The following is a 17,036-nucleotide window of genomic DNA, read 5'->3' on the forward strand; positions in this document are numbered from 1 at the left end:
ACTTTTTAAACTGTTTTAACCAGACATAAACCTGTCTAACTGAAGCTTGCAACAGAGAATAATATTTAAGCCAGACCCAGGCAAGGCTAACACAGACCAATAAAAAAAAGGCATAGCAAACATTTCTGAGTTTGCTTATCTTATTTCTGGACACTGTTTATCTTAAGTAATATCAAGTGAAATGATCTTACCTTACTAGAAGATAACTTCACTTCCTTGAATATTTTATTACATTGTTGGACAGGTGTTTCCCCAGCCATTATCATGGTTGTAAGAACAAAAATGTAGTCATATACTTGGTTATGTCTCCCCTTGCCTATACCAGTTCTGTCAGGTAAGGATCCTGCTGGTGTTGTGTGAATTTTAAATGATAAGACACTTCAGCTGAACCAACCTACTGTTACTGAACCAAAAGGCCCTGCTGTTGATGGATGCGACAAATATTTTGTCTGTAGCTTCTCATTTTATTGGAAAATACAGCAAACGGATTGGTATCCTGGCAGGTTTCATGCTCACATTGACGATGGACTCTTTGGCCTGGGCCATGTCGGAGATCACCCCATCCGTGATGATGAGGAGGACGAAGTACTGAGAACCGTCCTTCACAGAGGCGGCGTACCTGCAGCAGAACACACGCAGGTGGCATCTGGCATGTATCATGAACTGACTCCGTTTTATATTTCTCAACTGCGGGGGTGGGGTGGGGTGGGGGGTGGGGTGTAGGTACAGTGAGGATTTCAGTAGCTAGACAATAAAATACACTCCTGTTTCAAGCACTGTGTCCAACCTAAGATTTTTGAAATTCCTAACCTAAAAAAATGCCTTGAGGTAATTATACCCAGTGCTGCTCATCACTGTCCCTTTACTTGTCTATTCTAGATGGAATTTTATTTTTCTCCAGTTTGATATGTGTGCAACCTTTCTCTCCCTTCAACTCCCAAAGGCACGGAGTTATTTAAGGAGCAAACAGAGGGTGTCTCGTCTTTGCCAGTTCATCAAGGAAACCCAACTCTCTCTTTCTGCTTGCTGCTAAACTTAGTTGAACACATCTCTATGGGAGATGTACGATTAGCCCCAGAGGTACAGAAGAAGCAAAGCGCGCAGTTTCTAGGCATTAACGCAGCAGCGTTAAACGGTGTGAGGCGCGAGCAAAAACCCCCAAGATGAAAAGCAAGGAAGGCGCGCGCCGACGGGACACGCACGCGCGCCCGCGCCCGGAGCGTAGCGGTTGCTAACGACTTGGCGTCCGTGAGTCGCGCAGGCCGACGTGGTGTCACGTGGACACGTCCTACCGTCGGCTCGTTTATTTCTTTAACAGACTAATTAGCACATAATCAGCATGGCAGGCGCATGCACGGAACCTTACGGGCTCAAAGAGTTCTTATGGGGTTGAAGAAGAAAAAAGGTGAAAGGACTTATTGTTTTTCTTGTGAAAAGGAAAAAAAACCCCAATTTGCTGTGTGTTTGCGTCGTTTATCGGATTATGCTCATTTCGTATTAGATGACAATGGACTGCATAAATTGTGTTCCTGTTCTTGGCCTGTAGAGGGTTTTTTTTCCCGATGAGAACAAAGGGTTTTCTCTAAACCCCTGCATAGCCCATCTGAAATAGTTTTGCCTTACTAAGCGTGTTGAAGTTTCAGCAGCACAGCGTTTCACAATAACTGCTATTACAGTTTATTACACGCTAGCGTACATATGGGTTGCCTGTGCGGCTAATTTCAACTTTTATTTGTGCCAGCTTTCTGCTTACCACGCGTAAACAACAATTCAAATCTCTAATACTCTCATCAACCATTACAGAAAATTGTCTCTGAGGTATAATACAGTTATGTCATCATGATCTGTGCTTGAACCAGAAATACCTAGAGTTGAATGGGAGATGGATTTGGGAATTTTGCAAAACTGCGAATTTAAGGTAGATGTTACACCATCTTTACATAGGTCAATCTATGTAGATATGCAGTAACATCTACCTTCAATTCTAGGTATAGGTTAGTCAATTGAACCTTTTATACCAGCTGTATTTTGACCAATCTAAACTGCAAAATTTACATCTCTGTTTTAGATGTGATTTAACTGAAGGAACTTTTTTACACTGCACTTGGTCATGTCCAAAGGTTTGTAACGTTATATCCAAAATTCATGAAATAATTCTTTCAAGTAGACTCAGAGATTTGTCTTCTGGGTAACTATGTGAATTGTAATCTCAGAAATTGATATTCTATATGATTTACAGATATCATATTAATGTTGAAAAACCAACGCTTAAGGATTTTACAAAATATGGCAACCATTTACTGATTATACAGAAAACATACCATCAGACCCGACTGATGGTTAAAAGTATATGTACTTTGTTTCTTTCCCTTTTAAAAAAAATGTCCTTGTTAACTCTGTTCTGTCATTTGTAATAAGTTTTGTCTTCTTTCTTTGAAATATATGAAAATATATATATATATATATATAATCCAAGATTTTAATATGAAATAGATATGGTAAGGTGTGTCTGCTGACGCAAGGCCATGGTAATCATTAAGCCCCAGAACGCTGACTCTCTGCCTTACATTCTCACTACCGTGCAGGGCCAGAAACATCGCACTGCTCTGTGTCTTGGGTAAATGAACTAATTAACTCATGTGTCTTTCTGTCGCACTCACCCGGCCGCCCCTGGGGGCCAACAGCAACCGATTGATTCTGGCGTAAACTCGTTCTGACCCGCGTGCAGGTCAAGCCCTGTGTACGATCTGAAATGATCTCCCCCGAGCGGATTTCACATCACCATACATACAGAGAGAGCGGATTGGTGACATCACCAGCTTTCAGTTTAAGTTCTTTGTTTCTCTCAAGATTAAGAATGTGTGAATTGCACATTTTCCAGTTACCTGAGCTTCATCCCTGCCAATAGTTTGCATGGGTTGGGTTTGGGAGGGGTGCATTTGTATATCAAATGGAGAGGCAGGAGTGCGATTCCTGAGGTGACAGGCTTTAGGAAGAGTGTGTGCCTACCTGGCTACGTGGTTGATGACGGGGGAGAAGTTGGTGGGGCCGTACAGTTGGACAGACTTCAGGCTTTGATAGTACACCTCCATGACGCCATCTATACCATTACAGTATGGGTTTTGAGGGTTCCCGTTCTGTAGAGACAAAAGGGTTAAATGTGTGTGTGCGCGCGCGTGTGTGTGTGTGCCACTAAGACACTTGCGTAAATCTACTGAGCCACTGAATAATTATTGGATCAATAGATTGATTAATGTATTGATCCCATCCACTGCTAAGCACAGAGGAGCTTCTGTTACAAAGCCAGTGGTGTCAAACTACAGCAAAACCTGGTAATTAACTAATGAGCTGAATCAGGGAAAGCATCAAACTGTGCTGGAGTTCGGCCCTCTGGGTCCAGACTTTGAGGCCTTTGTACCAAACATATCTGCCAACTCTGCAGCAAACACATACAGAGCAAAATCCTCTCAATGACTCCACCTTCTCCGCTGCCACTGGGGGTTTTGAGGACTCGGAAAAAGCCATCAGAGCACCATCACAGTGCCCCTCACCTCTCTACGCTGAAGCAAATGTATTTACATTCGCTTCAAAGTAATACATCTCAAGTGCCAGATGACGGAGCCTCCTGAAAGCCCGGCTGAGTAAACCGTACCGCTTATCTTCTCTTCCTATATGAAACGTTCACGCAGCCCAGATGGTGCGGCATCTGTCTGCCATTAAGCACGCAGCACGCTCTCTGGCCCCCCTATATCGCAGCGTCGGCAGTGTTGTTCGACCAACCTGCGAGCGTTTGGCATGTGGCTCTGCACGTGGGTGCTGGAGCAAAAGGAGGAAGGTGAAACAGTCTCAAAATAGGCCCATGCTCTCAGGGACAAGAGTAACTCATACTAAAGGATATGCATGTACTCGTTTCATACAAAATGAATGAAGGGAGATTTATGGCATGTGACTAACCCCCCTCCCCCCCAAGACATGACGTGGTATGAGTGGAAAATGAAATCCCCTCGTCCGGCCAAGAAAGAATGGCACGGGAATTGAAACATGCATCCCCCCAACCCCTCCCCACTGGAAAGTCACGGCATGTGACGTGGATGTATACTGAACCCCTGTATGCTGAAATTGGGCTTAGACATGCACACTTGTGCTCGTCTTTTATCTTGTTTCATGCCCTTGTTACCGTGGCTCCGCAGCCGTGCGCTTGCCCTTTTCTTCTCTTTAATCTAGCACCATCAGTATCACCGGGCTCAAAGAAACGGGGAAACACGAAACGGAAATCGAGGCACTTGTGTTACAATGGGGAAATAAACAAAAACAAACACACTGGGAAACAATGCAGTGAGCTCAAGCTGCAGGAATCTAAACTGAAGCAGAAGAAAGGATTTGAGCTATAGCCCAATTTCTTTGTTTTCCACAGGAAATCTTATTGCAAATGAGAAAGGAAATGTAATATTTGGAATTAAACAATACCATGAAGGATTTCATGGTGTCTACTGTAGAAAGCCTGTTTCAAAAAGCTGACAGAAAAATACTCTGATGGAGCATTTTTTAAAAATCTGATTTGATTACATAAACACTTCTGTGATCGATAGCTTTTTTATGACCATAGTGTCAATAAGATATTTAGAGGCATATTTTTAAAAACAATTACAACGTGCAATATTATAATTGCATGAAAATATGAATATGAACATAGCTGGAAAGGCTATTTTTGAAGTTATAAAAATACTTTTCATTAAGTTTTTAAAAATATATCCACAGAAAGCCCAGACAGGCTCAGCATTGAGTTTGATGCCTCTTTTAATAACGCATCACTGCATCGGCAGAAATAGTTAATCATTTATTCTATTTTTTTTTTCCCTTTGCCTTTGTGTAGGACGTTACTGTGATCGCATATTCATATACTGTCACATGTGAAAAATCATTATATGAGGAGCTAATATGCACGTCATAATTTAGCTGTCAGGCATCAAAAGTAGAAATGCAAATAGAGAAAGTTATGTAGCACTATAATTAGTTTGGTTTAGAATAAAGGAATAAGTCAACAAATGAATTAATTACATGAATACACATATGCATACATGAAACAATTCTTGAGCATAAAAAGTGGTCAGCGGAGTGTTTATTGGCTCTCGGGGCAGCATGTGCATCCTGGTTTACACGGGATGCCACTCTCACAGGTCAATGCAGGTCATGTGAACAGTTCCGTGCTCCGCCAGCCCAGACGAGGTCACTCACCAGGGCGAACTCATGGGAAACCCGACCATCAGGTGGCAGCTTGGCTCCAAAGCCCAGTGCCGGGAACATCTTGTCACTGTCATAGTCCTGTATGATCTCGCCCACAGCTTTGAGGGCCATGGCGTAGGCGTTGAGCTGGTATGGACTCATGTAGTGCAGAGAGGTCGGCTGGGCAGGGTTGCCTAGAAACCGCAAAAGGAAAAATAAAAGAAGTAAATACAAGTCCACACAGAAAAGCCTACAAGATAACGTCTACAAGACAACCTTAAAATGTTTACAATGCAATGCTTAATATGACATTTAGATTGTATTGGTAATGTAAGCTGTACTAATCCTACTATTCATTAGTCTACTTGCTGGATGTATTTTATTTAACCTGCCATATTTTCATATAACATTTCATATAATTTCATACTGTAGGCCAAATCCTGGTCGTTTTTGTTGTTTTTTCTTGTCTACTCCCATGGCTATGGACATCTGTGCTCTCTCAAAGAAATGAAGGTGATCCCAATGGTCACTTTGGCCCTGCCCCACCACAGACGATCAACCGTTATCCAGGTCTGTAAAGCAGTGTCTTATCGTGCGTGAGTTCTTGTGTTTGTGCTACCTGACGGTTGATCTGTGGTGGGGGATGCTGCTCATTTGACTGGCCAGTAGTGGGTCTTGCTCAAGACAAGTCTAAGAGGCTGGGGGAGGGGAGACGTTAGTGGTCAGGAAACCCTACAACAACCCTAGCTATTATCTAAGATCCAGCTACAGTTTTATAGCAACACTAGTTCCCTGTAAAGTAGCCAATCTCTGCTATGCATGTTTACTAGATTAAAACCTCAGGTAGGCTGGCGAAATGGTAAACCTCAGACAAAGCAGGTATTATAGCGACAGGGGCCTATAAAAAGCTTAATGGAGAGGCCGGGCTATACAATTTCAGGGTGCTTGTCTTAAATTGTGTAGTAATAATTTTGAGTTAGATGCATTTGTTTTGCATGCCTTAAACCTTCATGTGCACCTATTTCCAGCATCAGTATTTTTATTTATATATATATATATTACACACACAAACTTTTTTTTGTACAGGTTCCTGTGAAATATTTTATATTATTGAAGTTATATAGTGCTAGCATCGTATTATACTCTTTTGATAATTATATCTGCAAGGAAATAGATTTAATTTTTTAATTATTGAAAAAAATCTTTCCAAACCTTTGAAAAGTGGTTCATGAAATGCAACAACACTAACTACCCTGAAGATGTGAACAACTTGGCAAATTTGAATTTAATCAGGAGTTTGGTCCCACACCATTACAGTCCGCGTGTTTCTGGGTAACTCTTCCCCCAGGACTGAGGCAGTCCATAATCGGCGTGAAGTGGATGTGATAAAAGTGGCTCTTTAATTGTGCCACACTTTGAACTTCGTGGTGCTCCCCGTGTGCCTCTGTGAACGGATCTAAAAGCCACGTCCTTCCTCCTAATCATGGCTCCTTGCTGCATGTCACCTAGCTCATTATGCTGGAAGAGTGTTATCACTGGCTGATGTTTGCACCTCATTTGCATGCATTTCAATAATTCCCAGCAGCCCACCGAGGACTTCTGCACTTACCGTTTGAGGCGGTGAAATCAATTGCCACAGTGAAATTAATCTGAGTCCTGCCGAATAAGGAAAGGGAGAAAAGGGGAACGTTTATTTTGTCAGGCCCCAACCTTCCACACATCATAATAACAGGAAAGAACCGTAACGCCATGATTTTATAACACTGTCAACATGACTTAAACAAGCTACACTTTCCTGTATATGAGCGCAAACAAATGAAATAACAGGTGAGAGCCAGTTAAAAAACATCAGAATCCAAATAATACTCAACCCATTTGAAGCAAGTGTTGTCTTTTAACTGCACAAGGTGTTTGGACTGAATCATAAAGGCAAGGCAATGCAATAAAGGTTGCCACAGTCATTAGAAACACCTACCGTAAAGCTACACCTTGGCTGCTCAATTAGCTAGCGCCTAGCTAAAGAATGCGTGTTATTGGTGTGTAGTTGCAGAAGGCAATCCTCCTCTTCCCAGGAACAATTTATTAGCCACGTTCTACCTCATTAATCACTGGTGAGGTTCTGACCAGAAATAGTGTGGGTGTTGTGCTGCTATGAGTGTCTCAGACACAGCAGTGTTGCTGGAAGGTTTACATGTGCCAGTGTCACTGGTGGGTTGAAAGTGGTCTGCCATCCAGAAATATCCAGCCAATAACAGCTCTTTGGTCAGAAACTGACCATGGACGAAAATTTGGAGGATGACGAGCACACACTGCATAGTAACAGATGGGCTATGGTCTCTAACTGCACTTTCACTGAGACTCTAATAAACAAATGTTTGTAATAACAGGGTATACAGGTATATAGAGGCTATGATCTATTGTGATGCTGTTGTGAGGTCAGTCACTCTACTCTCACTTGCTCTAATCTCAATGAAAACACTGCAGAATGTACATATGGTCATACTTACACATAGACCTACAGTGTATATAGCAGAACGCAACATTTTTTCTTTCACCGTTTTGAAGCAACTCGAAACTTACCATCTAAAGAGAATTTAAAAACCAGTGAAATCTCAAATATAAATGTTTATTTACAAAATGTTGTTTTGGTATGTAACGGCTTGGTCTTGGCTCAGACCACAGCACAGGAGAGGTGAGACCACCATTCTTTCGCTTCTTTTGTAGTAGTAGATTGAGTAGTGAGTAGGTCAGACAACAAGGAAGCAGATAGACTGAGAGATCTACCTCCTCTACCCGAACCAAAACGAAAAAAAGATAAAGTTCACTTCCTTAAGTTCATAACTAGCCAGAAGAAAAGACAGAAGGCCTTAACCTGAAGAAAAGGGTGAACATAAACACACATGGCATCCAGCACCCTGTTTGCCTACACACACCGCGCACTATTTAAGACTTACAAATGTGCAAAAAAGATTCACAGTGTGTGTGTGTACACATTTAATTTTCTCTGGAGCTGGGAGAAGATGAAGAGGATGAAAATTCTGGTGTGTGATTGGTGGGTTAAGAACAGACTCAAGTCATGCTTTAAGTACGGGCCTATCGCCTCATTATATCTCGCTCATCACCAAACTTACAGTCGCAGTTACACACACACACACACACACACACACACACACTACTGAAATATAAATAGGTGTCTGACACTAACGAGATCATTAACTCAATTATTACAGAAGATTAATGCAATTTATATCTGAAAGCAGATTAATTCAGTTTGACAGATTAAGGGCTTAACCAGTTGGTCAACAATCAGAGAGTTCTCCCACGATGAACTTTTGCTAATGTCCCATCCATGCCTAAGTTGCCAAGCTCATTATTAAGACCATTTGCTGACAGCAGCTGTAGAGTTGATGAGAAGGTAGTGATGGTGTCACGGAACGCTCGCCTCCCACGGTTTGGCCCGCCACGTGCAGTGGGAGGACCTTGTTTCGCAGCCACACCTGCACACACCTGTCTTTTGTGTATTTAAAGTCGTCCTTGTGTGCAGTGCTGTCGGTTATTGTTGACGTAACATGCTAATGTAGATGTATTCTTGTTTATCGTGTCTGTTTAATGTTAACCGTTTCAGGTTCCTTGTCTGTAATACGTGCGAGTGCTGTTGCGTTTATATGTTAATAAATGTTCGTCCACGTCACAGGAGCCTGTGTGTCCTGCCCCTCGCCCTGCGACACTCGGGCCACATGCGTTACAGATGGTAGTGATGAAGGTGATTACGAGAAAGGTGGAGGGATTGAGAGCTGTGTGAGACCTGTAGCAAAGACAGTAGGAAGCCTGGAGATCTGTCTTAAAGAAGGGCTGTGTGGAGATCTCTGTGCGTGGAAGGGCTGTGTGGAGATCTCTCCGAGGGGAGGGCTGTGTAGAGATCTCTGTGAGTGGAGGTGCTTGTGGAGATCTTTGTGAAGGGAGGGCTATCTGGAGATCTCTGTGAGTGGAGGTGCTGTGTGGAGATCTTTGTTAAGAGACTGAGGAGGGCCTAGCCACCTAACACACACACACACACACACACACATGCACGCATGCACACACAGTCATTATAAGTCACCCCCGAAGAAGTCAAGAGGTTGGAAGTTTGCAGATCGGAAAAAAAATAAAACGGGTTACAGGCCGGGTAGAAGAATAAAAGAGGGTGACAGCGACAGAGTGACAGAGCAGAGTGACAGAGTGACAGAGCAGAGTGACAGAGTGACAGAGCAGGGTGGTTTTGTTACAGTGGGTGAAATCTCATGGAGCAGGTCTGGCTCCATCACAGGTGCATGGCCTGGTCAACACAGTGATGGGAAATAATGAGATAGGGGAGGGCCACTCTCAGTGAGCAAGCCCTGATATGATGATGCCCAGCTCAGACCCTGACCATCTGCTGAGATTGTAGCTTCCAGGTGCAAGGGGGGTATGTGGGTCTGAGGGGTAGGGGGTGGGGCAAGCAGAGCACTCCTCCTCTTGTTCACGTGCCAACTCAGCTGCGACGCATCTGCCGCACAATTGCAAAGTCTTCCCCAGCCTTCCTGAAAAAGCTGCATATTGGAAATGTGTCAAATGTGTCAGTTAAGAAGAGCCAACTGAGCGTTTCTTAAAAAGCAGCATCTGTAAAGAGCGTGTGAGCATAAGCATGGCATTCACAGAAATGTTACTCTAATTACACAACGTGACGGATACATCTCAAACTGAGAGTCTCGTTTCTTCAATTCAGCGGGTGAAATTGTGAGCTTTGTCTTATCGTCATTGCTGTTATGGGACTGGCAGGCTGAGCGGCTCTAACCAGGCGAACGCGTCGGTCAGATTTGTATGCCTCCGTGGAAGCGTGCAACCAACACTTGGCTTGGCTCAAAGAAACAAGCTCAACGTAGAAGGTTTTCACACACACACACACACAGACACACACACACACACACACACACACACACTCTGGAGGAACATGCTTATGGTAATTGGGTACTCATCAACCACCCTGGTTATCAAAGGCAAGTGCCTCCATACCAGCTCTGTAAAACACTTAATGATTAGTCAAATAATACCATGAGGTCCAGAAGTGAGACTGAGGTGTTTATTTCTGACTATGGCAATGTGTTGATTATTTCCACAAAGCCCAACAGGAAAAAATGACTCCGTTTACAGAGTCTCCTGAGGAAAGGTCAAACTGTCTGTGGCTGTCAGATGCAAAAGGCGATGCAGCAATGAAAAAGTAAAGTTTCGTTATGATCTTCTTGACACAACCTGTGGGAGTCATTAGCTAGCAGAAAGCGAGAATGTGACACAGGCTGAAGGCATCGACCATACCTGGGTCTCAAGCCCAGGTGCCATAGGTGGTAAATGTGCGCCCTGACCACTGGACCAAAGAGCCAGCTCTCTAGCACTGCAGTCAGAGCACACACTTCACCTGCCTGAGTGATAGTCTCTCTTCTCACCCTCTCCTTCGGGGAGTGACGGTCTCTGTCACAGAGAGGGCGAGAGGAAAACAGAGGCAAGTGGGAAAGACAGGAAAAGAGAGAAGGAGAGAAAGAGAAGGAGAGAGAGAACGAGAAGGAGAGAGGGATCGGGAGGGAGAGAATGCTGTTTAATAACACACTCCTTTGGGAGTCCTCAGTCCTCACTGCAGACAGAGACTAATGGCTCTCTCAAAGCCAACCTACGCTGGCATCAAACATACATTGGCACAATTCACTAGGCAGTGCTAATTTGGGCAAATGGTTACAACATGTAGTTCTGCAGTACACTGGGGAAGTATGGAGTCATAGCTGAATAGATGTTGCTGATAAACCCATGAGCTAAGAGACAAAAACACAGTGATTATCTAGCTGTACCGCCATCACTCATGAAACCAAAACATACCCCCCCCCCCACACACACACACACAAATGCATGTGCACACCCACACCCACAAACAAAACACCTTTTTGCCTCTAGCAGTGGGACAAAAAACATGTGAGCCATTGTAAGCAAAACAGAGAGCCCCCATGGGGAAATGCATCATGCAGGAGTGAGAAAGCGCCGCAGTAGTCACAGGTAATGACAATGAGAAACGGATGCTGTCACGGGCAGAGCTGAGACACGCGTCAGAGCTTAATACCCGTCCCACTTCTGACAACAACCGCCTCCGAGACTATGGCGCAGAAGATATGGGATATAATTGTGTGGCCCAGTTTCAGGACATTTTCAAACTTTGCACTGCGTGAACAGTGGGCACGTGCTGCTCTGGAGATGCACCCGAAATGACCTGTCGTGGCAACACAGCTGCTGCAGGACCCTCAGCCACTCCTCAGCTTGGCTTTATGAGAAAATTAGACTACGGGTGACTCCATCGGCCTGTAATAAACTGGCTGCACATGACCTGTTGGAGGCGGTAAAGAGGGAGCGGCGCGGATCTCACTCATTTTCTATATCGGCACTGCAGAGTGTGTGGAGGTGCTTGCATAGCCAACCTTCCAAATGCTCCCACATAAACATTCTGCAGTTCCGGTTAAAAAAGAAACAAACAGTGGGAACGCTGGACAACAAGAGCTCTTTTGCACCTCTAGGCTGCTCGTTAAAAGAGTGAAAGGGAATTGTGCGCCTGGACACGCGTGAAGGAACGGCGCTGATGATGAGTGCGATACGGTCTCGGCCTCACTGTGACGAGTCTGTGGTAACACCTGGTATCACCTGGATATGCCCTGTTTTGCAGTGCATGAAATGTTGAAAAGCCAATGACAGAGGGATGTGTGAGGATGATGGTGATCCAGAGGAGCTAAGCATCATCATCATCATCATCATCATCATCATCACATTCACGCCGTCATGCCATCCATGTCACTGATAACACAACGGCCACATTCCTTTCCACAGTGTCCCTAAGCAGCTTCCTTGTGTTGTCTACACACTAATTGTGTGCTTTGCCAATGTCCGTTCAGAATGTCCTTTAATGTCATCACAGAGTAGATGTGATGTGTGTCATTTCTTTTAACAACTGGGAAATTCGGCAGTTCCTTTGTTTGCTACTCTGAACTGTATCTATGGGATGTGGACCCTATATTTTACATTTACGACAGCTCACATTAGCCAACATTTATTTTTATTTATTTAACCTTTATTTTAACCAGGCAAGACAAATTCTTATTTATAATGACAGTCCAGCAAGCGCCAGAAGACACTTGTAGGAAAGGAGAAAAAGTAGAAAAAACTATAAAGAAATAACCCAATCCAACAAAAGATATAAGAGAAGTGAAACATATCAAACAGAAGCAAAACATTTACTAGTATTAAAAATGCCTGTCAGTAGGCCCTTAAAAGTAGATAAACAAAAGAATAGATGTAGTCAGTTTGAGTGTTCTCTGTGACAGACTCTAGTCATTAGTAGCAGCTGCCTGAAATGACAACAGATGTGTTGGATTTAGGGGCCTTAGATATGACATAAAGGGAAGACCTCAGATTAGATTTGTCCACAGAGACTGGCTGCAGTAACGTAATTAAACAGGGGATGAATATGCAAGAAGAGTTTTAGAAATGGGGAAGTTACGGTGAGTGTGCTGAGATCGCCATTTAGCCAGAGAATACAGAGAGCAGTGGTGGGCTCTGAAGTGGGCTTGTCATGGACTGTTCCTCCCCCTATAAGTCACGTGGTACTGCCCGCCACGTGCAGGGGGATTTACAAACATGCTGTGTCTCTGTTTTTGTAACTGCACCCCCCAGGATTGCACACACGTGTATAGGGTTTAATGTTAATGTCTTGTGTCTATTTATGCCCTTGTGTGTGCTCCCTTTGTTGGTCACTGCCAGGTGTTATTGTCGATCTTTGTAACCGTAACGATGGTTTGTGTAGTTCCTGTTAGTGTGTGTGCATCATCGTTTAATGTTAGATGTATAGTCATGTTTACCGTAGGTGTTGTGTGTGAGTGCCACCTGTGTCACATATGTTTTGTGTTAATAAACGTGTTTCACCGAGGAAGTCTGTGCGGCCTGCCCCGCGGCCTGCCCCACGCCCTGCGACATTCGGGCCAGCATCATTACAGGGCTTTTGTAACAAATTAAACAGCAGAATGATATGGTGTCGAGCTTTAGAAGGGTGCCTCTGCTCGCAAATCTATACATTGAGTAATTTGAACAATTATATATTTGGCAGCAGGTGTAAAGGAGGAACAATTCCTATACAGTAAAGCATGTTTTTTTGCTTTAACCTTTGACTGTAAAGTGAAGACATGGTCAGAGGAGAACAATACGCTAACTAGCCAAATTCCTACATATCTGTAAAGAATCACCTCTTCTAGGATGGTTCCATCACTAATTGTAATGTGGTGGGAAGGCACAGAGCCATTCTGACTAAACCACATAACCTGGCAGCATTTAATGATAAATTAAGGGTAATAAAAGCCAGCTGAACTTGGAGGAAGCTATCCTGAAGTGGTTTTCACACTGCGAAGGGAGGATGGACCAGTGGCATACGAGACTGTATCATCTGCACATAAATGAATATGAGGATTATTAACAGGATGAGGAATATCATTATTAAATAAAGAGAAGAGAAGTGTGACCCAGTATTGAGCCCTGAGGAACACACAAAGTGGCTAAGAGAATTAGTGGTTTGAGATTGCGAGGAAGATACTGATTATTGAGATAGTGATTTGCTGCTCTCTAATAATCAGTCCATCAGCAGGCTCAACTCACCAGAGGATCTTGACTAGACACAAATGACTGATGTATAAACATTTTTTGTCAACGTTCTGCTCAGGAAGTTCCTTACACAGTTTGAAGTTGCCTTCAAACTGAACATTTTCAATCTTTATAGTTTGAAATCTCCCTTAAAATGGCCTGTTTCCTTGTGTAGTGCTTTATACAGAGAAGTATAAGGCCAAGACGCTGATAGCTGATACTTCAATTACTGTGTGGTTTCTTGCAATACATTTTATATTAAATATTTTAAATATTCTAATTATTATACATCGGCTACAAATGAACAATTTATTCTGACAGAATTAAAGTCAGATTCATGTAATGGATTAAAAGAATGTAAGAAACATGGCTAGATATGTAAATATCTAATAGCGAAATGCTAATAATGTATGAATGTGTAAAGACTCTCAGTGCTCTGTCTAAAGAAAGGGTCGTTGGTTCCAGGTAAGCATTCTCTCCCTTACAAACACAGGCAGACACACACAGCCATGCCCACATAAGCACAGATGTGTGCTGGGGACTGAGCGTTGAGACATCGCCTCAAAGAACGCTGCAATTTATCACTGCAGATGTTAGCAGAGCTGTTATCACCAAGAGCTCCCTAATGACAGTTAGCTGATTGGATTGCTCTTTTCCACAATGAAGGTGGGTTGGGGATCGCTCGCGCCTGTTTGGATAACGAGCCACACTTCACGCGAAGCGTCAATCACCGCACGTCGGCGTGCCAGGGATCCGGATGAACGAGGGAGGAAGGGAGAGGAAAACCAGAGGAGAGGAACGAGAAAGTAGAGAGAAGCAAATGGGAACGGGCCAGCTCGGAGGCTGCGCACGGGGGATAACAGGCGGGCGTGTATTCTTCCTCAGCGTGAGCTGGGCAAATCCTCACCTATCAGTTCTTAATTCAGTGCAGACTCAGATGCGATGTTGGTCCAACTGCTCAGGACTATGCGGGGCCAAACTTTTACCCGCGATAAAACCGGGGAAAAGCGGTTATCGCCACACACGGGCAAACCAGCCCGGGCGCTGCGCCGTGAGCAAAAAAAACCCCCATCCCACGCATGACAACCTGTTGAAGAAAGCGGCCCATCTAGAGAGGAAAAAAGGAAGAGAGTACGACGTTTTCTACTCGTTCTGTTCCGGAGACAGGAAGGTGCCAGAAGCACCAGCCAATAGTGATTTAAAAAAAAAAAAACATCAAAAATTTGTGAGCTGGATTTAACAAATAAACCCATAGATAAGGCCAGAATGGCACGGAGCGCCTTAAGGAATTGTGGCATTAATTAGCATTGTTAAAAACAAACAAGATCAAATTTCGCCTCAGAACAAATAATACTGGGGGTTATATAATATTATTCTGATGCCTGTGTGGTTTAAAGAAAAAAAAACTCCAATGACACTATTGTAGAGAGCAGGGACTAGTGTAATTAGGAGTGGGAGATTAAACTACATCATGATAGGCTTTTTGCTAGTACACCGTGAACAATGACCAACAGTATTAGAAAATAGAGAGTTTCATCAATTATGGAGAGCCAGTAAATAATAACTAGTGGTATCATACTGTTAAATTAAATCCTCATAGTAACAAGAACCTGACTAGATGCCCATTGCACCAGTACCGTATTTATTCTTGTGCTGGCTGTTGCTGTTCCTTGTTTACTAGTGTAATTGAAGTTTAATAGTATATTTTTGCAAATACGTTAAATTAAATTCAATCATTGTATTGTGTCCCCACTTGTTGGCAAAGCACAGGACAAAAAAACAACAACATGATATTTATCGTGTTTTGTAAAAATGTATTAAAGTATCATATGAATCTTGCCATATTACCAACCCCTAAGCTTAACACTCACAGGGTGTGCTAATGATTCTAAGCTAACTCATTCACAGGTGATACTTGAAGCTAGTGTTCTAGGCCCTGAAACAGGGCAACAGCATAAACAGAGCAACCTGTTCAAATATTTCAGAAATCCATTCAGCTCATGCAGTGCGGACCTCCAGTCCCTTGCTGTACGGTGTAACAAAAATCTGCCCTCATATGCATCCATGACACAGACGACATGCAGTATGTCCACCTAACCACACCCACCTCTAAGCACTGATTTGCACACTACAGGGTGGGGCGCCTGAGCCGATTTCTCCTAGCCTTGAGGTTCGGCGTGCGAAAGGCATTTGCAAAACGTCTATGCTGCATTTGTTCACTAGAATTGCGTACAGCAACCATGCCCCTTTGCTGGACGTACGCCTCTGGGTTCCCGCCGCCACAGGTCCTGCTTGCTTGTCTGTGCTGTGCATTCATGGCGGGCTCGGGAAAAGCCCATTAAAAGTTAATCTGATGAGAGAACTCGAACGACTTGTCAGCACCGCTGTGGGTCAAAGTGAGGACCTCATTCCATTCAGCACAGGACTGACAGCAAATGACCACACACGCCCATCACTCATCAGTAGACTACGGGCCAAGCGGATATCTCCCGAGAGAGAGAGAGAGAGTGAGAGAGAGTGAGAGAGAGGGAGAGAGAGAATGGTAGAGAGTGAGACTAGTGACAATGAGGGGATAAATCCAGCCAGAGTGCACTGACCTTTGCAGCAGCATGAGACACTAAATGGAGAGTGGCTGGTGCCATTAAAATGACCTACGGGTGGCGAGATCTCAGACAGGAAGTGTCTACACGCTCACTCTTGCCTTTCTAATGAAAGCATCACTCAGTGTGGGCATGACGTCCAACACAGATGGGCGAGACCTGTCTATGGGTCTCAAAACGAAGACTTTCAGTGAGTTGTGCACACACACACACACACACACACACACACACACACACACACACACACACACACACATCCACACACACATTTGGGCTAGGATTAGCAACAAGTGCACCTCTCCACTGCTATGGACTTGGCCTCCCACAGGTTTGGTTTTGCCTGAATGTATTCATTCAACTCCACTCTCTCAGTGGGATCTGTCTGACATTCAAAAGATTGCCTGATGCCCCCTCCACACACACACACGGCATCCGTGTGTGTGTGTGTGCGTGTGCATGTGTGTGTGTATGTGTGTGTGTGTGTGTGTGTGTGTGTGTGTGTGTGTGCATGTGTGTGTGTGTGTGTGTGTGTGTGCA

General features: G+C 43.9%; 1 protein-coding gene across 12 annotated transcripts in view; it reads right to left on the bottom strand.

Moving 5' to 3' along the window:
- Positions 1 to 17,036, bottom strand: part of LOC113580185 (copine-8) — a 78,423-nt gene that overhangs the window by 8,843 nt on the left and 52,544 nt on the right. For 9 of the 12 annotated variants that reach the window (XR_014126201.1, XR_014126200.1, XR_014126202.1 and 6 more), the window contains 4 exons: positions 6,833 to 6,879; positions 5,236 to 5,417; positions 3,010 to 3,137; positions 517 to 619 (listed from right to left, as the gene is read on the bottom strand). Coding sequence is in view for 9 of the 12 variants with exons in the window: in XM_081723928.1 (XP_081580054.1) it covers positions 517 to 619; positions 3,010 to 3,137; positions 5,236 to 5,417; positions 6,833 to 6,879 (460 nt within the window). In the remaining 3 variants the exon portion in view is untranslated. The other 3 variants (XM_081723933.1, XM_081723931.1, XM_027014568.3) reach the window with 2 other exon arrangements.

The sequence above is a fragment of the Electrophorus electricus genome, chromosome 11 (genome assembly GCF_041902795.1).
Source record: "Electrophorus electricus isolate QZ-2024a chromosome 11, ASM4190279v1, whole genome shotgun sequence".
Lineage (NCBI taxonomy): Eukaryota > Metazoa > Chordata > Actinopteri > Gymnotiformes > Gymnotidae > Electrophorus > Electrophorus electricus.